General features: G+C 44.0%; 1 protein-coding gene across 3 annotated transcripts; it reads right to left on the bottom strand.

The window, feature by feature from the left end:
• Positions 1-5,502: 5,502 nt before the first annotated feature.
• On the bottom strand, positions 5,503-13,854 carry LOC123164495 (cyclic nucleotide-gated ion channel 1). Of its 3 annotated transcripts, none has more exons than XM_044582004.1 (8): positions 13,654-13,854; positions 12,111-12,220; positions 11,076-11,607; positions 10,457-10,669; positions 8,208-8,503; positions 8,014-8,125; positions 7,266-7,502; positions 5,503-6,600 (listed from the first exon to the last, which is right to left on the bottom strand). In XM_044582004.1, the coding sequence occupies exons 2-8, from the start codon at positions 12,137-12,139 to the stop codon at positions 5,902-5,904; spliced, it is 2,118 nt and encodes a 705-aa protein (XP_044437939.1). In that variant the 5' UTR covers positions 12,140-12,220; positions 13,654-13,854; the 3' UTR covers positions 5,503-5,901. The 3 variants fall into 3 exon arrangements, with proteins under 3 accessions (XP_044437939.1, XP_044437938.1, XP_044437940.1); XM_044582003.1 differs by lacking the exon at positions 12,111-12,220 and having other exon boundaries at positions 8,208-8,313; positions 8,392-8,503; positions 13,654-13,848; XM_044582005.1 differs by lacking the exon at positions 13,654-13,854 and having other exon boundaries at positions 12,116-12,201.
• Positions 13,855-27,277: the final 13,423 nt, after the last annotated feature.

Below are 27,277 nucleotides of genomic sequence, written 5' to 3'. Positions count from 1 at the left end.
GAGAGCTATGGAGAAACTTAAATGGAGTTTGGGTTTTAGAAGTGGTGTTGCGGTTGATTGTCAAGGTTTGAGTGGAGGTTTGGCTCTTTGGTGGAGAGATAATGTGCAGGTTAACATAAGGCCTTGGTGCCAATACTTCATAGATGCGGAAATGATATGGGAAGGAAAGACCTATAGATTCATTGGTTTCTATGGGGAGCCCAAGACGGAGTTGCGCAAGAAATCATGGGATGCGATTAGGTTCCTAAAAGCACAAGACAGATCTTCCATGGATTTGTGTTGGGGACTACAATGAAGCTCTCTTCCAAACTGACCAGCTAGGGGGTAATCAGCGACCTTTTGCGCAGATGAAGGACCTTAGGGATTGTTTGGCGGAGTGTGGACTAGCAGATTTGGGGTTCTCTGGTTACCCATACACATGGGATAACAAACGTGACGGGACGGAGAACGTCAAGGTACGACTGGACAGAGCTACGTGCACGGATAATTTTCTGGAGCTATTCCCGGAAACACATGTGGAACACCTTGTCACAGAGGAATCAGATCACCAAGCTATCCTGGTTAGAGCGCTGGAGACGGCTCCGCGCGCAAGAGATAGGGATCCGAGGCCTTTTCAGTTTGAAGAGGCTTGGACGAGGCACGAGCAATATGACACCATGATCGCCCAGGCCTGGTCAGACGCTGGTACAGATGAAAACACGGTGGCGGCAGTGTGGGCAAAGCTGAGCAAGATGACTGGGAGCATGCAGCGTTGGGCACGAGAGGTGTTCGGATCCATCCGGAGGCAGATAACAAAACTGAAGACGCAGCTCGCAGATGCACGAAGCAGAGCAGATGTCTCTGGCACCTCACTGGAGGTCCGGGAGATAGAAAAACAGATGCGCGAAATCTATGCGAGGGAGGAGCTGTTGTACCGACAGCGATCGCGTGTGGACTGGTTGCGGGCGGGTGACCAAAACACAACATATTTTCAGAATAGGGCGTCGCATTGCAAGAGGAAAAACACCATTTGTGCTTTGCGCAGGGATGATGGCACGAGATGCATGGTAGATGAGGAGATGCGGGAGCTGGCAGCCCGCTTTTATGAATCTTTGTTTACATCAGAAGGATCGGTGGATGCACAGGAGTTACTAGACAATATTGAACATTTGGTCTCGGACGATATGAACGCCAAGCTAACATCCGCTATCTCTGATGAGGAAATTGAAGCTGCGTTGTTTCAGATGGGGCTGACGAAAGCGCCGGGGCCATACGGGTTACCTGCTCTCTTTTACCAAAGACACTGGTCGTTGGTAAAGACTGATGTATGCACGGCCGTTCGTGATTTTTTGAATGGGGCTTTGGCCCCGGCTGATTTTAACGATACAATTATCGTCATGATTCTGAAAGTTAACTCACCGGAGTTGCTTTCGCAGTTCCGCCCCATCAGTTTATGCAACGTTTTGTACAAGATTGCCACTAAGGTGTTGGCAAACAGGTTGAAGGGTATTCTTCCACTTCTAATCTCTGAAGAACAAAGCGTTTTTGTGCCGGGGCGTCTGATCACTAATAATGTATTGGTGGCATATGAGTGTGTACACGCTATTCGCAAAAGGAAAAGAAAGAAGAGGTTGTGTGTGATTAAGTTGGATATGATGAAAGCGTATGACCGAGTGGAGTGGATATTCCTGGAGAGGATTATGACACGTTTTGGTTTTGATCCGATGTGGGTCGCGATGATAATGAGATGTGTCACCTCGGCTCGTTTTTCTGTAAAGTTAAATGGTGGGCTATCCAGGAGCTTTATACCGTCTCGGGGTTTAAGACAGGGGGATCCATTGTCACCGTATTTGTTTCTTTTCTGTGTGGAGGGATTTTCAGCTCTACTCAAGAAGGCTCAAACTGACAAACAGCTTTCCGGGGTGAAGTTTGGGAGCACTGGCCCCCATGTAACTCACTTATTGTTTGCAGATGATAGTATAGTTTTCCTTGAGGGAACCAAGGAGAATATGGAAACGCTAAAACAGATTCTTGAGAAGTATGAAAAAGCATCCGGACAGAAGGTAAACTTGCAGAAGTCCTCGATCTTTTTTGGAAAAGGAAGCCAAGATGTGATGAAGGATCAGATAAAGCAGATTGTGGGGATTCAATCCGAGGCTCTTAGTGAACGATATTTGGGCCTCCCAACACTGGTTGGCAGGTCCAAGGATGGCACTTTTAAACATGTAACGGAGTGTGCTAAGGGCAAAGTGTGTGGTTGGAAGGGGCAAGGATTGTCCAAAGCAGCTAGAGAAGTTCTTGTCAAATCTGTTTTGCAAGCGACACCGACCTATACCATGAGTTGTTTTCACCTCTCGAAGAAGATGTGCCGGAACCTGACTTCAATCTCGTCCAAATTCTGGTGGGGTGCAATGAATGGTGAGAGAAAGGTCCATTGGATCGCTTGGGAGAAGATGTGTGCGAGCAAGAGGGATGGGGGCATGGGTTTTCATGACCCCGAGGCCTTCAACCAAGCGTTGTTGGCGAAACAAGCATAGCGTATTCTTCAAGTCCCAACTTCTCTATGTGCTAGAGTGCTTAAAGCAAGGTATTTTCAAGATAACTCAATCCTGTCCGCTTCCTGTCCAGCTTCGGGCTCGTTCACCTTCAGGAGTATTTTGCATGGCCGGGATTTGCTAAGGGAGGGCCTCATATGGAGAGTTGGGTCAGGGGTCAACATTAACATCCACCACGACTCATGGATACCTCGGAATGGGAGTACCAAACCTCTAGGCCAAGTATACATGCAGGGTATAACCAAGGTGGCTCACTTAATCAACCCTGATGGTGTGTCTTGGAAGGAGGAGTTGGTGGATCAGATGTTTACATCGGCAGATGCTATGGACGTGAAGCAAATCGCTATTGGCGGACCGGGGTCTGATGATTTTCTTGCATGGAACTTTACGTGTAATGGTGTATTTACCGTTAGATCGGCATACCATTTACGAATGGCTTTGAACAGAACGAGGACCGGACAGCCGGAGTCCTCGAGTTCGGTAGCTATGCACAAAGGATATTTGGAGCTGTGGGATACAAGTGCGCCGGGCAAGGTCAAAATTCATATGTGGCGTATGATCGCAACGGGCTTGCTGTGGGTGCAGAACTCCATCGACGTCGGATCAAGCCGGGCGTTTTTTGTGTTGTGTGCGCCCGAGAAGAAACTATAATGCATAGATTTTGGGGCTGCCAACATTCAGTCATGTTCTGGGAGTTGTTGAGGGCATAGGTCGGTTTGGCGTTGGAAGAACCACCGAGACATATTCAGACTCAGCGAGCTCTAGCATCTTGGTTGCTTGACTGGTTTGCCCGGGCGAAGGACGATGAGAAGGAGGTGATGCTTCAGGCGGCTTATAGCCTCTGGCTGGCACGGAATGAGGCAAGGGACGGGCGGAAGATATTATCAGCACATGAAATAATAGCTACAGTGCATGTGCAAGTTGCGGAATGGAGAGCATCTCACGAGACGAGGGCGTCACAACCGGAGCCAAAGACTATTCAGCGATGGGTACCTCCTGATGCTGGATGGGTAAAGATCAACTCCGACGGCGCGGTCTCCAAGTATGGGGAGAAAGGAGGAGGTGGAGCGGTTCTTCGCGATCACCGAGCGGCGTTTCGCGCTGGACTGTGCCATTTCTTCCCAAATACTACTGATCCTGAGATGGTCGAGGTGTTAGCTTGCAGACAAGCCGTTCGAATGGCGATTGATCTAAACTTCAGACGGGTGCATGTTGAGCTTGATTGCCTGACTTTGGTCAAGAAGCTTAACGACTCACAGAAGAATTTCTCTGCTGCCGGCCCCTGGGTGGAGGAGATTAAAGCGATGCTTCGGTCTATGGAGGAGTCCAAGGTGACATGGATTCGTCGGTCTGGGAATGTAGCCGCTCATAAACTAGCAAAAGTAGGGGTAGGGGAGAACCGTTCGGAGATTTGGGTGGGCTCGCCACCAGACTTTATTTTAGATGTAATTTCAGATGAGATTCCTAGCTACGGTTAAATAAAGCGGCATGATTTCCCCTTAAAAAAATCGACTGACGGTCACCATGAGGTACAACCTTCCACGGCTGGATCGTAATACAAGGTTTTTCCACAAGTCAATACACGACCGTTGCTAGCACAAGCCGATTATGACGATACACTGGATGGGTTCGGTAAAAAGAGATGACTGGACTAATGAGAAGAAGAGAAAAGACCGCAAGTCTTTGTCACAAATTCAAATCCATCTGCGAAATAATATTTTGCACAAAGTCTTGACCGAGAAAGCAACTGTTGCCCTATAGTTGAAGCTGAAAGAGATATGCATGACAAAAGGTTTTACTATCAAGATGCATCTGAATCAAAAACTATTCCTGCTCAATTATCCTAAGGGAGGTAATGTTTTAAATCACATAATTTAAAGAAATTGTATCTGATCTATATGCAAAGTTGATGCTTCAGGCCTCTTTATATATGATTGATGAATCATGATACATGCACTTCGTGCTTGTAGAAAATACACTGCGTATATGCAAACTTAATGTTTCAGGCATGAGCTCGATTTTAACAGCATATAAGTAGCAAGGTTGATAAATATGAAGAAGATATGGGAAAATACATGTTAAACGTAAAAAATACCAAAAGAATTTAAAAAAAAACTGAAATTGGGGGATATTAAACATGGGTTCTCAATCTACTCATGTGTGAAGTTTCGTGAAAAAATATCAGAAAACGTATCTGTAGAGAAGGAAATACTATCCGGAAATAAGTCCATCCAAACAGTTTTATTTTATACATAGGAATTTTTTGTCTTTTCTGCCACGAACACGTTTCCTGGTATTTTTTCACTAAATTTGACACAGGAACCCAGATTTGATATCCCAAAATCCCAGGTTTTTTTAAATCTCTCGGTATTTTTTTGGAGTTAATGTCTGTATAGGGGCGTGGAGCACCCGGGTGCTACAAATCCGCTTCCGAAGATATGGGCTTAATGATGTTCACTGTCAAGTTCTTACATCAATTTTAGAGATGCAATCATATACGACCATGATACTCTCACTCTTAATGAGGTTTATGAAGCTTTGCATTCCAAATAGAAAATGAAACTAATGGTGTCTCGTGGTGGTTCAAGTTCATCCCAAGCCAACATATTATCTGCTCATGGTAAGACACATGAGAAGAGCTCAAATAATGAAAACAGAGGCAAAAGTTCAAACGGCTGCAAGGGGGTATGTATAAAGTGCAATATATAAGAGTTCATGAAAGATGAGTAAACGAGAACGAGTTGTATTAGAGGTCGATAGCATCGTAAAGGCCAACACAGTACGGGAATTTGGATCACACGGTTTTCTGTCTCTTTTATTTAATATATAAAGAAGGTTCTGTCCTAGTTTATCAAAAAAAAAAAAAAGAAGGTTCTGTCCTAACTTTAGCAAAGCACATCAACTTTTAAGTTGCAGAATACGTATATCATAAACTGAACATAATGGATCAGACATTAACACGTATGTCTAGGGAAATAATGTAAGAATCCATTTAATTCTATGTTATGTAAGTCCACATACGAGTTTGCATCTGGGGGTAAACACACTTATCAGCTGCTAACACAGTGGGACTATGTTGCATCCTCTGATGGCAACACAAAGAGGACTGGGCTGCACAAAGTAGTACTCCATCACCAGAAGTGCAGAAGACCAGATTACTAATCAAATCACACCATCACCTATATGTGATATACAAGCAAATCTAGTGTTACTGTCTAGACCAGGTAGCAATATATCATCATTCAATCGTCACGCTACTGCGATCCCCCAGCTCGCCTTTGAACCGTTAGCGAAAACCGTAAGCAACATCAGCGATGCAACCGCACAAATCGTGCAGAAAATAACACCATCAAGGCATTCATGCAAACTACTGCTCCTCTGCGGAAAAGTTGGGTTCTGCTGGCTTCTGCAACAGCCTTGCAGGCACCCTTTCCTGCAGCCGGGCCTTCCGGGTTGCATTTCTCCTCAGGATCCGCATCATGTTGCGAGCAAAACGTGAAGCGTATATCGCCGCACCGAAGCTGAGCGAGGTGGATCCGTCGTTCACAATCGCGAGTTGCAGCCTTTCCTCCTTCTCGCGCAGAGCATCTTCCATCTTCTTTCTGCAGCACCTGTGCCAGGCCGCTTGTATGAAACAAGCGGCCCAAGTTCTCCACTGCTGCGAATAGAACCTGAAGGTGTGCCGGAGCTGTTTGCTGTGTAGCCGTTGAAACTGTGTGGCCACAAACTTCAGGTCTTCAGCCATCAAAGCAAAAGCTTCGACTTCAGACATTGACTTCACTGTCCTGGTTGAGATGGGGAGACTGGTTGCTGAGTTGGGATCAAGAGCCCAGGTAAGAAGCTCCTCACCGCAGAAATCTCCGCTTTTCAGAACATCAGAGTTGAAGAAGCCAGTTTTTCCACCGTTTGTCGTCATGCTCATGAGGTTTCCTCTCGTGATAAAGAACATTTCATTTACTGGATCCCCCTCACGAACGATGCAGCCACCTTCTGTGTACAAAACAGGCTTTAGGCAGTCGCACAAGGCATTCAAGAGCTGATCATCCATTTTTTCAAACATTGGAACCTGAAAATGAAAAAAGACACATTCAGGGTAACCAAAAGAGCAAGATCTTGATCAATACATCAGATCACCATCAAAAAGTTGCTACCTTAAAGTTCAGGATCTCCTTAAAAACTTAAAAACGTGTGCAGAGAGTGTCTCCCAAAGAAACAGCATGCTAGTTGCTAGAGTGCTAGTAAACTTTACAGGGTCATGTAAACCCACGATACTGATCACACATGAATAAATGGGCAATACTTCAGATGCACAGATTAGAAACAAAGGCTGGACAATAGCACTGTATGACCGTATCCAATTGGATACCTTTCTAAAAAGATGCAAACCCAATAAGAACCAATACGAATCATTCATTAGTCAAAACTTGGATGATTCGGTGTAAAAATAGCTCAACCGTTTATTTGACGAGCATATTTTCCAAAACTGGCTCATCCTGGGATTAACAATTAACAGTTACAGCTCAAGTGATACACTTGTTTGGAAAGAGTAAAGTGCAACAGGAAGAAATATGGATTATTCATGACTTTATAACTGGGTGTATATAGTTCCATTGTTTGTTTAATTAACTAATATTTTTGAAAACTTCCTTAAAATTGGGACTAGCATTAGTATTTATTGCCAGTGCAGCAAGTTACTCTGCAATCAGAAACTTGTATATTGTAAGAACATACCCTCTTGAGAAGTGATAAACAAAGATGTCGTTTTATAGCCCTTCTAAGATCCTTGGGGAGGTTCATCAGGAGGTGCTCTTCATCAACCCCGCTTGTCTCTTGCCATCTATATTGTTCATAACGCCGTATTCGCTCCTTGAGGTTATCAGGAAGAAGCCGATATGACATCCATTGATCTGTGTCGCGGCTTTTCACTCTCGTTTCTTCTATTCTCAGAGTAGCTGACTGCAAATAGGTCTGTAAAAGTAACAAAAGGGGACAAACGAAAACAGTAAGCACTTAGAGCATGAATTAGCTACCCAAACAGCACAGCAGTCACTTGTACGCAAATAGCGACATAATTGATATTTCAATATCAGAGAGAAACTGAAACAACCTTTGTATTACTTATTACACAACTTGAAAAATTAACCTATTTGGTAGTATTCACAAGTCACCGCCAAGATGAGTCCATCTTTCTCAAGATTAGTTGGACAGTTTTTTGGCTTTATGTAATTCAATAACAAATATTTCTTCTGTCATGGAATACATTCCAGCGACAGTCTAGCACTCCAGATCTCCTATTGATCATGGAGGAAACAGAATCATAAAACATTAGCATGTTTCTGTTTCCAATGCAAGTTTTATTGATGCAATAACTTTCAAGGATGATATTTATTATTTTTATTTAAAAGGTATCTACAATTCTGAACTAAAATAGAGAAAATGAATAAGAATATTTATAGCTATCAGTGACACATATTATTACCTGCATATTACCGATCAGAAGTGAAAACAGAACTAAGCCGGATATTGAGACAAAAACTGCAAACAAATTCTCCCAAGCATAAGTGCTTGTTTTGAGGTTTTGGCCAAGCGAACTGCATTAAATAGACCAAGAGAGATATAAGTGTTATACAATCTAAATATATTTATGCAGTGCAGTTTCGTCTTTAGACAAACCTGAGATTTTGCAGACCCCACCAGACACAGTAAAATAATTTTGCGAAGAAATTTGTTGATTGCGAAACATTATTTATAGCTGGCAGATAGATTCCAAAGAGTGGGTCTGGAAGATTGTCTGGGGTTATACTTGGAATGCAAACACTCTGTAAGAAAACATTTCCAGCATTTGCATTTGTATCACCATTCCCACAGTATAGATATGCAGGGTTACAGTCAGGATTTAGACTACATTTCTGTTTCCAGCAGGCATCTTTGCGTTGAATAGAAAGCAAGTACCAAACTGCTCCAAGGACCTGCAGCAATTAAAGATTACCGGTAAACATTTAGCCATTGAGGCTTAGTTACATTTCACATTTGCACTTCTGAAAAGTAGTCCATTATGCTGAATATAGAACTAGATGATGACATACAAATCAACCTAAAATGCTACATGCCACCTTCACTTAATAACAGGTGTCACTTCAGACATTGACATGACCTAGAATATACAAAGTTGAGTAATTGACCATTGCAAATAACAATAATAATAAGTTAACAAAAATTATAAGATAATATTATTTTATATAAGACTTGTATGATAAACCAATACTGTTAGAAAATATTTTAACAGACTGCAAAAAGTGGAAACCAGTGCAAAAATACCCCTTAGCAACGCTATTAGGAAATTGGTACATATGTGCTAGAATATATCTCGACAGGGTGCAGAGCTTATCAAGGGCATGTTTGGTACAACGGATTTTCAGCAATTTTGCAGAAAATAGTTCATTTCCCATCGGAATTGGGTAGAACTCGCATCTTCCAAGTGTGCCCAAAATATTTTACAATTCTTACGAGATTATTCCTAGGGGGTGGATGCTCTTGCAGTCTTGCATAAACATTTGCAGCATTATTTACAACCAATCTCTAGGTAAAAAATCCTTACATATTTTGAGCATTATAATGACGTATTTTACACTGAATCATAATAACAGACTACCATATAGTTAGCCTCACGCCCTTCATTAGTTGCATCAGCAAGCTCGTCTACACGCTGCGCGAACCTTATTTGTAAGTTGGGAATAGACAACTGCAAACTCTTTACATGGACACATCAGCAGTGTTGCCCCCTGTGCAGTCTAGAGCAGTAGATGGCAACACGAGTGTGCCATGCTTATTTGTACAGAAGGTATGGTCTAGAATCCTCAACTAGTTGAAGTGTGACGCCATGTGCCCCACAAAACTTCGATAATCTAGTGGATTGGTGGCAAGCAGCGGTCAATGGATTCCAACCTTACTTTAGGGGCTACCTCTGGAAAAAGAGAAATGGAGCAACCATCCACTTAGCCCCCAGCATTTCCCTCTAAGATTGGCAAAGACTGAACAATGAGAGAGTACCCTCAGATACAGCAAAATCATGCTAAAAGGGTCAGTTTTTGCACTCCGTAGAGTGATAGATCTGGAGAAATATATATTAGATGCAGTAGGTTTTTTCACGTAAAGGATACTTTTAACCGAAAGAAGTACAGGATACACCTTGCTTTGGTGATTAGTTGTTCGAAACAACATGCAGCAAATAAACAAAGACAATTTTATGACTTATATACAGTATAAACTGGTACTCCCTCCGATCCAAAATAAGTGTCGTCGTTTTAGTTCAAATTTGAACTAAAACCACGACACTTACTTTGGATCGGAGGGAGTACTAAAAAGCTCAAAATTAGGAGCATGTACAAACATGAGAATTACCATCAGGGTCAATGAAGGAAAAGAACTACTCCCTCCGTAAACTAATATTAGAGTGTTTAGATCACTAAAGTAGTGATCTAAATGTTCTTATATTAGTTTATGATCTAAACGCTCTACTTTAGTGATCTAAACGCTCTTATATTAGTTTACAGAGGGAGTACCTTTTAGTCATTTATATCCTATCCCTCACGGAAAATTTACTACTCATTATGTTAACTTTCCAATACTCCTGCGCCAAGTAGAATTTTCACACTGATAGGAAACCACCGTGGATGTTATGCACAATTATAAAAAAAGGAAAAAGGGAAGCAATTGAGCTGTACAACTGACATACTGTGTCGCCCCCATCGACAAAGTTAATAGAAAATCGCATGCCAAACTTAGGCACATACTTTTTAATCCACATAATTTCTCACCGTACATGAAACTGCTCGTGCTATCACTGTCATATTGCAAAAACGAACAGCTGACTTACGTAGTTACAGTTTTCACAATACAGAAATTATGAACTAAGCACTTACATGACTAGCAAGCATGTAAATTATTAGATTGAAGGCAGCACCAGCCCATGCTGTCTCTGTAATTATCCCAGCAGATCTAGTGATTTGAAGATATAATGGCCTTATTCGGATTAGCCGAGGTACATATTGGCATATAACTATAATCATCAAGATGTTTTTGGCTTTCATGAACTTTGAGCCCTGAAGAGGAGGCAGAACGATCAAAATGATCACCTGGTAACAGAAGTTGATCAAGGTTACATGCTTGACTTCAGGACATAATAGTAAAAAGGTGTATATTTACTGCACTATGGGAACTGCAAATTACAGAAAATTTACCAGATAGAATGATAGCATCATCATAATCTATATTCATCTCAACCAACACTCCAATATGTGAACTGGTACAGCACAAGTATAACTCTTGAAACAGGCAAAAAAAACTATTTTTACACAGTATAACTCTTGAAACAGGTGAAAAACTATTTTTACATAGCTCTCATGCACACACTACCGGGCACACATCCACATGAATAAAAATCCCATATAAAATAGTGTATGATCTTAAATGTAAAGAAGCATTTGCTATGATGTGATCAAATGCTTCATGCTAAGCCTAACCAAGTAGATAGCATAGTACCTGAGGGAGGGGTAGAACAGCACAGACATCAATCAGAAAATATGTTGACAGATACCGCTTTGCTATTGCATATCTATCCTCGACCAATACACCCCTACCAAAATTTGTAGAGGAAGACGTGATAAAGCCTGTCCGAAACTGGAATATGATATGGAGTACATAAAATATATCTGTGAAAGAGCGCAGGACACTTGCAATGATTTTCATCTTCCTATCCAAATACCAGCAAGGACTTTTATCACTGATAACCGGGATATAGAGGAACAATGGGTCCACAGAGACTGCAAAAATACATGATAACACAAATATCTTGTTCCATCTTTGCAGAAATGGTCCTTGTGGGTGAAAAACATTTTGCGTGGACTTCCAGTCTTCCAGCATTGATCTCTTCAAGGTTTTAAAATGGAATAAGTTTCCAAGGAATGCAAATAATCCACCAGTTCTTTCTTTAAGTGATCTAAATACACTATGTCTGCGTGGTGAAACTGTGTTCTCTGAGTTAACAGATTGCTCTGATCTCCAGTCCTGAAATCTGCACATATCATCAAACCAGGCAAAACACTCAGAACAGTCATAACATGAAGTTTTTTCAGTGATTCATCCTTTATATAAAGCCAGACAAACTTGTGTTGGTTATGTTTGAAAGAGAGGAAAATGTGTAGCTTTAACTGCAGTTTTAGAGGCAGAGAATTCCGCTAACCCATTTTGAGGTAGAGGGACTAATCAAACCATTGTATGATGAAAGTAGAGGCACCAACGTTCCATGTACTTTCTTTTTCTCGAATATGCACGAGTGTGCATATCATATATTAAAGAAGAAGGGCAAAAGAATGCCTCCACCGGAACGTTCCATGTACTCTTGTTTACTTAAGGAACTACCGCACTATTATTCACATGTGTTGCGTTAATTCCTCAAAAAACATGTGTTGCGTTGCTAACTTGCTATAACAAAGAGCTGGAGGATGCAAGTTTGACAAACCATTTCTACGGAAACTTCTCAAGCAGCAGGGGGAGGGGGGAGTGTAAGAAATTGACCTAACATATCTGTCCTCTCTTTCCATCATTATCTCCACCAAGCTAACAGTTAGCAGCCAAGAGTGCTAGATCAATCCTTCAAGGTGTGGAATTTGCATTCATTGAGTTCCCTGCTGATTATCAAGTATAAGTAAGAGCAACAAACAACAACTTTCTACACAACAAGACAACAATCCCTTAGTACACCTGACAGGAATGTTCAGCGAGGTAGCTTAAATATTGTCAACCAGGTTATCAAATAAAATGATAAATGGTGATTCAGAGGATTTGACGGGTAGAAACAAATCCATGACGGGTGAAATATAGGTGACCATGATCCCTTGGTATACTTTATAAGGGATAAGAGTCAAACTAATAGATGGTTAAATTTTGCCAGCCAAATAAAGGTAACAAGACAGCAAGAGTAAATACTGGACAGATATATTTTTTAGATACAAAGATTTGTGTACACCGCTCCTTCTAGATTGTCCTCCAATTGGACCTTGGTGAACAAATACTACTAAAGTGACAGTAAGTATTGAACCATAGTCGGCATGAATATGATTTATGGTGCGCTCGATCCTCGCCCGACTTGCTAGAAATTAACTTGATCGTTTGATCATAGCCAAGAAGAAGAAGCATGTTCTATTATTTAGTATCTCGGAGTATCCCAGCCGTATTAAATTGGAAGAACCATGATCTGCATGGGAGTTAGACACAATGGCGCAGGCTTCGCTCGTGCAGCCTTGCGGGAGAGTCTATTCGGCTCTCCTCCTGCAGCAAGGCTTTAAAGTGCTACCAAATGGTTTCCTGTGCCTAGCACGGTTAGGATTCTCCTAGCCAGCTAGCTTCAGGTCCAAAGTACCCTTAGGCTTCCTCGAGCAGAAACAAGATCATCACGACTCACGAGTGAAATATGTGTCCTTACATTCTCCTGATAAACTTTACAAGGGTAAACGTGATAACACTAGGTGGTTAAATTTTGCCAGCCTGATAAAGGTAACTAGGCAGCGAGTATAAATACCATACAAATAGATTCAAAGGTTTTCCAACATAGCTTGAGTTCCATGTGCATCCAATTCGGCCACAAAAAAAAGACACAATACATATAAGAACAAAACAATCGCCGTGTCCGTAGAGTCACCCTATAGAATAATTAGAATGTTCCTTTGAAAACCCAATTGCTGCTGGGACAGACAAAAGTATAGCAGAGTAACGTTAAAGTGCCAAATTAAGCCCCGCTGAAATTAACCCTCTGCACACCCACGGTTCCGCCTGACACTTGGCAATCACAAACCCAAACCCGCAACCTCTACAGCCACAGGAACAGAGCCTAAATTGGATGCTCAAACTGGATAAAAACAAAATTGGCGGCAGACAGAAAGCCGCAAGCACTAGAGAGACTACAGTACGATCATGCTCTTCCCGCAGCAGTGCGCAGAAGGCACCAGCTCGCCGCAAAATCACACGCCCAGAGCTAAGCGCGCATAGGATCAGACCGCAGAATCTTAAGACGGAGCAACCAGAACTGCAATAGGTCCGAGCACGGGAGGCTGGAGCTTACCTAGGGTTTGAAGAGGGTCCTCTCTCTCTCTCTCTCTCTCTCTCTCTCTCTCTCTCTCTCTCTCTCTCTCTCTCTCTCTCTTTGCGCCGTGTTAGGCGGGCTGGCGGGTGGACGGAGGAGGGGAATGAGACGGGTGGTGGGATGGAATGGTAGGGGGGACGGGGGCTTCGCATGGTGGTCGGAATGGTGGTCATCGTGGACTGGAGGACGAGGGGAGCAAAGGGGGGAAGAAAAGTTGGTGGCTGCGGACCCTCTCGTGGTGGACTCCACAATGACCCCTGCCTAGTCTACGCCGTCGAGCAGGCCGGCCCAGTTAATAAAATAGTTCTACGAGATTTGGACGTCGTTTTTGGGCAGCGCTATGTCTGGCTTATCGCGGCGACTATATCTCGCCTTAAGCGAGATGAAAGCTCCTCTCGCTGAAAGGAATTCTCTTCGCGCTGGAAATAGGGCATCCAATTATAGTACTCTACATAAAAAAAGTTTCTGACTCCCCTCAAGTTAGGGTTCCCTCTCCTCTCGGGCTGCGACGGCGATCGCTCCTCCCGTTGAGACCCGATCCTCTCCGCTGTACCTACCACCGTGGTTGGAGCCCGGCGCTCCGGCAACCCGGGGGTGGAGCCGGCGGTAGGGAACACCCCGCCCGCGTGATTACCCCACGGGCTAGAGATCTAATGGCGACCGGGGCTTCAGGATCGGGGGTGACCGATCTGGAGTCTATGATGGAAGAGCTTGGCCTCAACGAAGGCAATCTTCAAGATGTGATGGTTGAGGACGACGATCTGCCGGAGGAAGCAGCCAGGTGGATGGCGATCGTCCGCGTACACACTGATAAAGCCTATAGCCAGTACTGGTTCTACCGGAACGTGAGGGCGGCGTGGGATCTCGCTCAAGAAGTCAAGATCCGCCCTCTCGAGGATAACCTATACACCATGCAGTTCATGTGCCTCGGAGACTGGGAGAGAGTCATGGAGGAGGGGCCCTGGCAATACAAAGGCAAAGCGGTGGTGGTCGAGCCCTATGATGTCTTCACCAGGCCGTCGGCGGTTGCTCTGGACAAGGTGGAAATCTGGGCTCAAATCCATGACTTCCCTGATGGTCATTTTCCCTTGATCAAATCCCTGGCAGCAACCATTGGTGAATATGTTTACCATGAGCCGAGGTCTCATGACTTCGAAGGCATTTTTGTGCATGTTTGTGTTAAGATAAACGTCACCGAGCCGCTCAAGAACGCAGTCTCACTTGTGAAGAAAAAGAAGAGAGAGATCTTCAGAGTTAAGTATGAGAGATTGCCGGACTGGTGCGCAGTTTGCGGTCACCTGGGTCATATGCACAAAGAATGTGGTGATGGTGTCCACGAACCCAAAGCCCTGGTCTTCAAAGATCTACGGGCCTCTTGGTTCCGCGGGCCTAGGCAAGGTCCGGGGGAGGGCAAGGCAGGCAGAGGAGGCAGAGGTACAGGTAGCAGAGGAAACTCCAGAGGAGGCAGCGGTGGTCACGGGCAGGGTCAGCGTAGTCAGAGTCATGAAGGGGAGCAGGTCGACCCAGAACAAGGGGCTGATTTGGAGATGGCAGAAGCAAACATCAACAGAAAGAGAGGAGTAACCATTCCTCTCCTCACAGCTCCGGATGCGTCCAACCCACAGAGTGATCAATCAGCAGCACCAAACGGGAGTGGCCCCCGCAAGCTCCTCGTCTAAGCAAGACCCAAAGAAGCCACGAACAACTTCCAACTCTCTGGACAAGAACAGCAGCAAGAACAAGGATACTTCAACACATATTGATGCGCGTTTGGCGGGCCCCAATGGTGGGTCGCGCCTAGCGCAATGAGTTGCCTAGTGTGGAACTGCCGCGGGGCTGGCAAACCCGCGACAGTTCGTGAGCTTCGGGACCTCTTGAAGGAACATGCCCCTCTATTGTTTGTATCCTTGAAACTCAGATAGAGGGTACGCGAGTAGAAAATCTAGTTGGTACTTTGGGCTATGATAAAAGTTTTGCTGTAAGCAGCTCCGAGAGGAGCAATGGCATTGGAATTTTTTGGAAAGAAGAAATAGAAGTAGAAATTATTGGCTACTCTGACTACCACATTGATGTTGATGTGAAAGAGCTAACAGAAACCCAGACTAGAATCACTTTCATCTATGGTGAAGCACAGACCCAGGAGAGGTATAAAACCTGGGACACTTTACGGGGCATAGCTGGCATGAGCAACCTTCCATGGGTGGTCATAGGCGACTTCAACGAGGTCCTCCACACGCATGAACATGACGGAATTGGCCCGAGGAGCCAAGCTCAAATGGATGCGTTTCGCAACACCCTGGATACTTGCGGCCTCTCGGATATTGGCTACGAAGGCCTCGGTTGGACATTTGAGGAGAAGGTAGTGGGTGGGTCCTTTACCAGAGTGAGATTAGATCGAGGCGTAGCCAACACGGACTGGCTTGTTGCGTTCCCGACGGCAACCCTGAAGCACTTAACAGCTGCGAATTCAGATCATACACCATCGCTACTATGGATGCAGAACGAGCACGCACAAAGAAGGGGCCCTAGACCTTTCAAGTATGAGGTAGCATGGGAAAGGGACCCAACCCTCCCATCGGTGATTAGCAATGGCTGGACGCATGCTGCAGCAAATACAGTGGATCAGATACACACAAAACTCGCATCGCTGTCGGGTGACCTTGCTACATAGGACCGAACGCAGTTTGGGAATGTACGGCAGGAAATTCGTGTTGGGGAACGTAGTAATTTCAAAAAAAATCCTACGCACACGCAAGATCATGGTGATGCATAGCAACAAGAGGGGAGAGTGTTGTCCACGTACCCTCGTAGACCGAAAGCGGAAGCGTTAGCACAACGCGGTTGATGTAGTCGTACGTCTTCACGATCCGACCGATCAAGTACCGAACGCACGGCACCTCCGAGTTCAGCACATGTTCAGCCCGATGACGTCCCTCGAACTCTGATCCAGCCGAGCTTTGAGGGAGAGTTCCGTCAGCACGACGGCGTGGTGACGATGATGATGTTCTACCGACGCAGGGCTTCGCCTAAGCACCACTATGATATTATCGAGGTGGACTATGGTGGAGGGGGGCACCGCACATGGCTAAGAGATCCAAGGGATCAATTGTTGTGTCTCTAGGGTGCCCCCTGCCCCCGTATATAAAGGAGCAAGGGGGGAGGTGCGGCCGGCCAGGAGGGGGCGTGCCAGGAGGAGTCCTACTCCCACCGGGAGTAGGACTCCCTCCCTTTTCCTTGTTGGATTAGGAGTGGAGGGGGCAAAGAGGTGGAGGAGAAGAAGGAAAGGGGGGGCCGCCCCCCTCTCCTTGTCCTATTCGGACTAGGGGGGAGGGGCGCGCGGCCCTTGCCCTGGCCGCCTCTCCTCTTCTCCACTAAGGCCCACTATGGCCCATTAACCCCCGGGGGGGCGTTCAGGTAACCCCTCCGGTACTCCGGTAAAATCCCGATTTCACCCGGAACATTTCCGATATCCAAATATAGGCTTCCAATATATCAATCTTCATGTCTCGACCATTTCGAGACTCCTCGTCATGTCCGTGATCACATCCGGGACTCCGAACAACCTTCGGTACATCAAAACATATATACTCATAATATAACTGTCATCGAAACGTTAAGCGTGCGGACCCTACGGGTTCGAGAACTATGCAGACATGACCGAGACACGTCTCCGGTCAATAACCAATAGCGGAACCTGGATGCTCATATTGGCTCCCACATATTCTACAAAGATCTTTATCGGTCAGACCACATAACAACATACGTTGTTCCCTTTGTCATCGGTATGTTACTTACCCGAGATTCGATCATCGGTATCTCAATACCTAGTTCAATCTCGTTACCGGCAAGTTTCTTTACTCATTCTATAATACATCATTCCGCAACTAACTCATTAGTTGCAATGCTTGCAAGGCTTATAGTGATGTGCATTACCGAGTGGGCCCAGAGATACCTCTCCCACAATTGGAGTGACAAATCCTAATCTCGAAATACGCCAACCCAACAAGTACCTTCGGAGACACCTGTAGAGCACCTTTATAATCACTCAGTTACGTTGTGACATTTGGTAGCACACAAAGTGTTCCTCCGGTAAACGGGATTTGCATAATCTCATAGTCATAGGAACATGTATAAGTCATGAAGAAAGCAATAGCAACATACTAAACGATCAAGTGCTAAGCTAACGGAATGGGTCAAGTCAATCACATCATTCTCCTAATGATGTGATCCCGTTAATCAAATGACAACTCGTGTCTATGGTTAGGAAACATAACCATCTTTAATTAACGAGCTAGTCAAGTAGAGGCATACTAGTGACACTCTATTTGTCTATGTATTCACACATGTATTATGTTTCCGGTTAATACAATTATAGCATCAATAATAAATATTTATCATGATATAAGGAAATAAATAATAATTTTATTATTGCCTCTAGGGCATATTTCCTTCAGCCTCCCACTTGCACTAGAGTCAATAATCTAGCTCACATCACCATGTGATTTAATACCAATAGTTCACATCACCATGTGATTAACACCCATAGTTCACATCGTCATGTGACCAACACCCAAAGGGTTTACTAGAGTCAATAATCTAGTTCACATTGCTATGTGATTAACACCCAAAGAGTACTAAGGTGTGATCATGTTTTTCTTGTGAGAGAAGTTTAGTCAACGGGTCTGCCACATTCAGATCCGTATGTATTTGCAAATTTCTATGTCAACAATGCTTTGCACGGAGCTACTCTAGCTAATTTGCTCCCACTTTGAATATGTATCCAGATTGAGACTTAGAGTCATCTAGATCAGTGTTAAAACTTGCATCGACGTAACCCTTTACGACAAACCTTTTTGTCACCTCCATAATCGAGAAACATATCCTTATTCCACTAAGGATAATTTTGACCGCTGTCAAGTGATCTACTCCTAGATCACTATTGTACTCCCTTGCCAAAATCAGTGTAGGGTATACAATAGATCTGGTACATAGCATGGCATACTTTATAGAACCTATGGCTGAGGCATAGGGAATGACTTTCATTCTCTTTTCTATCTTCTGCCATGGTCGGGTTTTGAGTCTTACTCAATTTCACACCTTGTAACATAGGCAAGAACTCTTTCTTTGACTGTTCCATTTTGAACTACTTCAAAATCTTGTCAAGGTATGTACTCATTGAAAAAACTTATCAAGCGTCTTGATCTATCTCTATAGGTCTTGATGCTCAATATGTAAGCAGCTTCACCGAGGTCTTTCTTTGAAAAAACTCCTTTCAAATACTCCTTTATGTTTTCCAGAAAATTCTACATTATTTCCGATCAACAATATGTCATTCACATATACTTATCAGAAATGTTGTAGTGCTCCCACTCACTTTCTTGTAAATACAGGCTTCACCGCAAGTCTGTATAAAACTATATGCTTTGATCAACTCATCAAAGCGTATATTCTAACTCCGAGATGCTTGCACCAGTCCATATATGGATTGCTGGAGCTTGCACACTTTGTTAGCACCTTTAGGGTCGACAAAACCTTCTGGTTGCATCATATACAACTCTTCTTTAAGAAATCCATTAAGGAATGTAGTTTTGACATCCATTTGCCAGATTTCATAAAATGTGGCAATTTGCTAACATGATTCGGACAGACTTAAGCATCGCTACGAGTGAGAAAATCTTATCGTAGTCAACACCTTGAATTTGTCGAAAACCTTTTTGCGACAATTCGAGCTTTGTAGATAGTAACACTACTATCAGTGTCCGTCTTCCTCTTGAAGATCCATTTATTCTCAATGGCTTGCCGATCATCGGGCCAGTCAACCAAAGTCCATACTTTGTTCTCATACATGGATCCCATCTCAGATTTCATGGCCTCAAGCCATTTTGCGGAATCTGGGCTCACCATCGCTTCTTCATAGTTCGTAGGTTCGTCATGGTCTAGTAACATGACCTCCAGAACAGGATTACCGTACCACTCTGGTGCGGATCTCACTCTGGTTGACCTACGAGGCTCGGTAGTAACTTGATCTGAAGTTTCATGATCATCATCATTAACTTCCTCACTAATTGGTGTAGGCATCATTAGAACTGATTTCTGTGATGAACTTCTTTCCAATTCGGGAGTAGGTACAACTACCTCATCAAGTTCTACTTTCCTCCCACTCACTTCTTTCGAGAGAAACTCCTTCTCTAGAAAGGATCCAAATTTAGCAACAAAAATCTTGCCTTCAGATCTGTGATAGAAGGTGTACCCAACAATTTCCTTTGGGTATCCTATGAAGACACATTTCTCCGATTTGGGTTCGAGCTTATCAGGTTGAAGCTTTTTCACATAAGCATCGCAGCCCCAAACTTTTAAGAAACGACAACTTTGGTTTCTTGCCAAACCATAGTTCATACGGTGTCATCTCAACGGATTTAGATGGTGCCCTTTTTAACGTGAATGCAGCTGTCTCTAATGCATAACCCCAAAACTATAGTGGTAAATCGGTAAGAAACATCATAGATTGCACTATATCCAATAAAGTATGGTTATGACGTTCGGACACACCATTACACTGTGGCGTTCCAGGTGGCGTGAGTAGTGAAACTATTTCACTTTGTTTTAACTGAAGGCCAAACTCGTAACTCAAATATTCTCCTCTACGATCAGATTGTAGAAACTTTATTTTCTTGTTACGATGATTCTCCACTTCACTCTAAAATTCTTTTGAACTTTTCAAATGTTTCATACTTGTGCTTCATTAAGTAGATATACCCATATCTGCTCAAATCATCTCTGAAGGTCAGAAAATAACGATACCCTCCGCGAGCCTCAACACTCATCGGATCGCATACATCAGTATGTATTATTTCCAATAAGACAGTTGCTTGCTCCATTGTTCCGGAGAACGGAGTTTTAGTCATCTTGCCCATAAGGCATGGTTCGCAAGCATCAAGTGATTCATAATCAAGTGATTCCAAAATCCCATCAGCATGGAGTTTCTTCATGCGCTTTACACCAATATGACCTAAACGGTAGTGCCACAAATAAATTGCACTATCATTATTAACTTTGCATCTTTTGGCTTCAATATTATGAATATGTGTATCACTACGATCGAGATCCAACAAACCATTTTCGTTGGTGTGTATGACCATAGAAGGTTTTATTCATGTAAACAGAACAACAATTGTTCTCTAACTTAAATGAATAACCGTATTGCAATAAACATGATCAAATCATATTCATGCTCAACGCAAACACCAAATAACACTTATTTAGGTTCAACACTAATCCCGAAAGTATAGGGAGTCTGCAATGATGATCATATCAGTCTTGGAACCACTTCCAACACACATCGTCACTTCACCCTTAACTAGTCTCTGTTTATTCTGCAACTCCCGTTTCGAGTTACTAATCTTAGCAACTGAACTAGTATCAAATACTTAAGGGTTGCTATAAACACTAGTAAAGTACACATCAATAACATGTATATCAAATATATCTTTGTTCACTTTGCCATCCTTCTTATCCGCCAAATACTTGGGGCAGTTCCGCTTCCAGTGACCAGTTCCTTTGCAGTAGAAGCACTCAGTCTCAGGCTTAGATCCAGACTTGGGCTTCTTCACTTGAGCAGCAACTCGCTTGCCGTTCTTCTTGAAGTTCCCCTTCTTTCCCTTTGCCCTTTTCTTGAAACTAGTGGTCTTGTCAACCATCAACACTTGATGTTTTTCTTGATTTCTACCTTTGTCGATTTCAGCATCACGGAGAGCTTGGGAATCGTTTCCATTATCCATTGCATATTATAGTTCATCGCGAAGTTCTAGTAACTTGGTGATAGTGACTAGAGAACTCTGTCAATCACTATCTTATCTGGAAGATTAACTCCCACTTGATTCAAGTGATTGTAGTACCCAGACAATCTGAGCATATGCTCACTGCTTGAGCTATTCTCCTCCATCTTTTAGCTATAGAACTTGTTGGAGACTTCATATCTCTCAACTCGGGTATTTGCTTGAAATATTAACTTCAACTCCTGGAACATCTCATATGGTCCATGACGTTCAAAACGTCTTTGAAGTCCCGATTCTAAGCCATTAAGCATGGTGCACTAAACTATCAAGTAGTCATCATATTGAGCTAGCCAAACGTTCATAAGGTCTGCATTTGCTCCTGCAATAGGCCTGTCACCTAGCGGTGCATCAAGGACATAATTCTTCTGTGCAGCAATGAGGATAATCCTCAGATCACGGATACAATCTGCATCATTGCTACTAACATCTTTTAGCATAGTTTTTCTCTAGGAACATATCAAAACAAACATAGGGAAGCAACAACGCGAGCTATTGATCTACAACATAGATATGCTAATACTACCAGGACTAAGTTCATGATAAATTGAAGTTCAATTAATCATATTACTTAAGAACTCCCACTTAGATAGACATCCCTCTAATCCTCTAAGTGATCACGTGATCCATATCAACTAAACCATAACCGATTATCACGTGAAATGGAGTAGCTTTCAATGGTGAACATCATTATGTTGATCATATCTACTATATGATTCACGCTCGACCTTTCGGTCTCAGTGTTCTGAGGCCATATCTGCATATGCTAGGCTCGTCAAGTTTAACCTGAGTATTCTGCGTGTGCAAAACTGCCTTGCACCCGTTGTAGATGGACATAGACCTTATCACACCCGATCATCACGTGGTGTCTGGGCACGACGAACTTTGGCAACGGTGCATACTCAGGGAGAACACTTTTATCTTAAAATTTAGTGAGAGATCATCTTATAATGCTACTGTCAATCAAAGCAAGATAAGATGCATAAAAGATAAAGATCACATGCAATCAATATAAGTGATATGATATGGCATCATCATCTTGTGCTTGTGATCTCCATCTCCGAAGCACCGTCATGATCACCATTGTCACCGGTGCGACACCTTGATCTTCATCGTAGCATCGTTGTCGTCTCGCCAATCTTATGCTTCTACGACTATCGCTACCGCTTAGTGATAAAGTAAAGCATTACAGGGCGATTTCATTGCATACAATAAAGCGACAACCATATGGCTCCTGCCAGTTGCCGATAACTCGGTTACAAAACATGATCATCTCATACAATAAAATTTAGCATCATGCTTTGACCATATCACATCACAACATGCCCTACAAAAACAAGTTAGACGTCCTCTACTTTGTTGTTGCAAGTTTTACGTGGCTGCTACGGGCTGAGTAAGAACCGTTCTTACCTACACATCAAAACCACAACGATAGTTTGTCAAGTTGGTGTTGTTTTAACCTTCGCAAGGACCGGGCGTAGCCACACTCGGTTCAACTAAAGTTGGAGAAACTGACACCCGCCAGCCACCTGTGTGCAAAGCACGTCAGTAGAACCAGTCTCGCGTAAGCGTACGCGTAATGTCGGTCCGGGCCGCTTCATCCAACAATACCGCCGAACCAAAGTATGATATGTTGTTAAGCAGTATGACTTATATCGCCCACAACTCACTTGTGTTCTACTCGTGCATATGACATCTACGCATAAAACCTGGCTTGGATGCCACTGTTGGGGAACGTAGTAATTTCAAAAAAATTCCTACGCACACGCAAGATCATGGTGATGCATAGCAACGAGAGGGAAGAGTGTTGTCCACGTACCCTCATAGACCGAAAGCGAAAGCGTTAGCACAACGCGGTTGATGTAGTCGTACGTCTTCACGATCCGACCGATCAAGTACCGAACGCACGGCACCTCCGAGTTCAGCACACGTTCAGCCCGATGACGTCCCTCGAACTCTGATCCAGCCGAGCTTTGAGGGAGAGTTCCGTCAGCACGATGGCGTGGTGACGATGATGATGTTCTACCGACGTAGGGCTTCGCCTAAGCACCGCTACGATATTATCGAGGTGGACTATGGTGGAGGGGGGCACCGCACACGGCTAAGAGATCCAAGGGATCAATTGTTGTGTCTCTAGGGTGCCCCCCTGCCCCCGTATATAAAGGAGCAAGGGGGGAGGTGCGGCCGGCCAGGAGGGGGCGCGCCAGGAGGAGTCCTACTCCCACCGGGAGTAGGACTCCCTCCCTTTTCCTTGTTGGATTAGGAGTGGAGGGGGAAAGAGGTGGAGGAGAAGAAGGAAAGGGGGGGGGGGCGCCGCCCCCCTCTCCTTGTCCTATTCGGACTAGGGGGGAGGGGCGCACGGACCTTGCCCTAGCCGCCTCTCCTCTTCTCCACTAAGGCCCACAATGGCCCATTAACCACCGGGGGGTTCCGGTAACCCCTCTGGTAATCCGGTAAAATCCCGATTTCACCCGGAACATTTCCAATATCCAAATATAGGCTTCCAATATATCAATCTTCATGTCTCGACCATTTCAAGACTCCTCGTCATGTCCGTGATCACATCTGGGACTCCGAACAACCTTCGGTACATCAAAACATATAAACTCATAATATAACTGTCATCGAAACGTTAAGCGTGCGGACCCTACGGGTTTGAGAACTATGCAGACATGACCGAGACATGTCTCCGGTCAATAACCAATAGCGGAACCTGAATGCTCATATTGGCTCCCACATATTCTACGAAGATCTTTATCGGTCAGACCGCATAACAACATACGTTGTTCCCTTTGTCATCGGTATGTTACTTACCCGAGATTCGATCGTCGGTATCTCAATACCTAGTTCAATCTCGTTACCAGCAAGTTTCTTTACTCGTTCTGTAATACATCATTCCGCAACTAACTCATTAGTTGCAATGCTTGCAAGGCTTAGTGATGTGCATTACCGAGTGGGCCCAGAGATACCTCTCCGACAATCGGAGTGACAAATCCTAATCTCGAAATACGCCAACCCAACAAGTACCTTCGGAGACACCTGTAGAGCACCTTTATAATCACCCAGTTACGTTGTGACGTTTGGTAGCACACAAAGTGTTCCTCTGGTAAACGGGAGTTGCATAATCTCATAGTCATAGGAACATGTATAAGTCATGAAGAAAGCAATAGCAACATACTAAACGATCAAGTGCTAAGCTAACGGAATGGGTCAAGTCAATCACATCATTCTCCTAATGATGTGACCCCGTTAATAAAATGACAACTCATGTCTATGGTTAGGAAACATAACCATCTTTAATTAACGAGCTAGTCAAGTAGAGGCATACTAGTGACACTCTGTTTGTCTATGTATTCACACATGTATTATGTTTCCGGTTAATACAATTATAACATGAATAATAAACATTTATCATGATATAAGGAAATAAATAATAACTTTATTATTGCCTCTAGGGCATATTTCCTTCAATTCGGGCTTTGAAAATTGAGCTCGAAGCACTACGTGCAGCAGCAGGTCGTTCCGGACCGTCTCGGCAAGAAATAAAGATCAATGATCGCCTAATCGAGCCTTTCACCGTGAAGAGATTCTGTGGAGGCAGAGAGCAAGAGTTGAATGGTTACTTCATGGCGATAAAAATACATACTTCGTCCACCTTCGTGCTAGCCGGAGGAGGAGGAAGAACCAGATTAGAGCCTTGCAACGACCAGATGGTCAACTTACTGATAATACCGATGAGATGGAGACGATGACAACTTCCTTCTACAAGGAGTTGTATACCACCGAGGGGGTGACGGAGATGGAACAAGTCCTAGACACCGTACCACGCAAAGTCACTCAAGAGATGAACACAGCATTGAACGCTCCATATAGCAGAGAAGAGGTGAAGGCTGCTTTATTCCAAATGTTCCCAACAAAAGCGCCGGGCCCTGACGGCTACCCAGCCCACTTCTTTCAGCGTCACTGGGACATTTGTGGGGAGGAGGTCACTAATGTGGTAATAAGGATTGTGGAAGGCACAGAGTCAGTTGCATGCATTAACGAAACAGTCTTGGTCTTGATTCCCAAGGTAAAAATCCTACCCTATTGTCCGAGTTCCGCTCAATTAGTTTATGTAATGTTCTCTACAAGATTGCATCAAAGGTGATATCCAACCGATTGAAACTTATACTCACTGACATAATTTCCAAAGAGCAATCCGCTTTTGTCCCAGGCAGGTTGATAACAGACAATATTATCACAGCCTATGAATGTCTCCACTTCATGAAGAGAAACAAGGCGAAGAAGCACCGGTCATACGCACTAAAACTTGATATGACGAAGGCCTATGACAGGATCGAATGGCCTTATCTCCGGGCCATCATGATCAAACTTGGTTTCAGTGAAAGGTGGGTAAATATAGTAATGTCTTTGGTTACAACCGTCAAATTTTCAGTCATGTTCAATTGGAAGAAATTGGAAGAGTTTGAGCCATCACGAGGAATCAGACAAGGGGACCCAATATCTCCGTACTTGTTCTTGCTAGCAGCAGAGGGCCTGTCGTGCCTGTTAAAATCAAAAAGTGAGTCATCCAATCTTGGTGGTTTGCAAGTGGCACCGTCGGTGCCACCGGTGAGCCATCTCTTATTCGCTAATGACAGCCTGCTGTTCTATAAGGCAAACAGTAATGGAGCTAATGAGGTGAACCTGGTACTAAATAGTTATTGCCAAGCGTCGGGTCAGCGAATCAACTTAGCCAAATCATCCATATATTTCAGTAAAAGGGGTCCCCGACAATGATAGAATGGGGATCAAGAATATTCTAAATGTCCCTAATGAAACTTTGAATGAGAAGTACCTAGGGATGCCTTCAGATGTGGGAAACTCAAAAAACGGTTCTTTTAAATATTTGAAAGATCGTTTATGGAGCAAGGTGCAAGGGTGGATAGCAAACACAATGTCATCAGCAGGTAAAGAAGTCTTGGTGAAGGTCGTTGCCCAGGCTGTCCCGGTTTTCTCCATGTCTTATTTCAAGCTCCCAAGAGGTTTATGTGAACACCTCAATATGCTCATAAGGAAATTTTGGTGGGGATGCAAAGATGGCAAAAGAAAGCCCCACTGGGTCTTGTGGAAAGCCATGACACAACCGAAAGGGATGGGAGGCCTAGGGTTTAAGGATTTTGAGCTCTTCAATCTCGCCATGTTAGCCCGGCAAGCATGGCGCATCCTGCAGAACCCAGAGGCACTCAGCGCTCGTATCCTAAAGAGCATCTATTTCCCCAACACAACCATCCTTCAAGCCACGGTGGGTGGTCATCCCAGCCAAATATGGAGAGCGGTTATTGAAGGAAGGGACACGCTAAAACAAGGTCTCATCCGCAGAATCGTCAATGGAGAGACCACATCTATTTGGGAGGATACATGGCTGCCCAGAGACAAGATGCTACGACCATACGGTTGTTTGGTAAACAATCCGCCGACCCTGGTTTCTGAGATTATTGATCACACGAGTGCGACGTGGGATGCACAGCGGATCAGGCAAGTCTTCTTGCCCATGGACGTGCAAACCATCATGAGGATTCCTATCTGCACACTCAATGCGAGCGATTTGTGGAGTTGGAACTTCGAAAGGAATGGGATATTCTCGGTCAAGTCTGCTTATCGCATGCTGGTAGCTAGCGACTCGCCAGCGTAGAGAGGCGTGGCTGGAGAGTGTCGTCGGACCATCAACAGGGTCAGGGGACGAGCTGCAATGGAAGAATCTGTGGAAGATTAAAGTTCCCGGGAAAATT

Source organism: Triticum aestivum, chromosome 7D, assembly GCF_018294505.1.
Source record: "Triticum aestivum cultivar Chinese Spring chromosome 7D, IWGSC CS RefSeq v2.1, whole genome shotgun sequence".
NCBI classification, from domain to species: domain Eukaryota; kingdom Viridiplantae; phylum Streptophyta; class Magnoliopsida; order Poales; family Poaceae; genus Triticum; species Triticum aestivum.
Note: the sequence above shows the minus strand (reverse complement) of the source record. Positions and strands in the feature narration are given on the sequence as shown.

Excerpts from the sequence above, each read along its gene's own strand:
- LOC123164495 (XM_044582003.1), bottom strand. The coding sequence starts at position 13,847 with ATGACCACCATTCCGACCACCATGCGAAGCCCCCGTCCCCCCTACCAT. Across the intron at positions 8,504-10,456 it reads TTTACATGCTTGCTAGTCAT|GTCCTTGGAGCAGTTTGGTA; the intron begins GTAAGTGCTTAG and ends TAATTGCTGCAG. Across the intron at positions 8,126-8,207 it reads TGGGGTCTGCAAAATCTCAG|TTCGCTTGGCCAAAACCTCA; the intron begins GTTTGTCTAAAG and ends TATTTAATGCAG.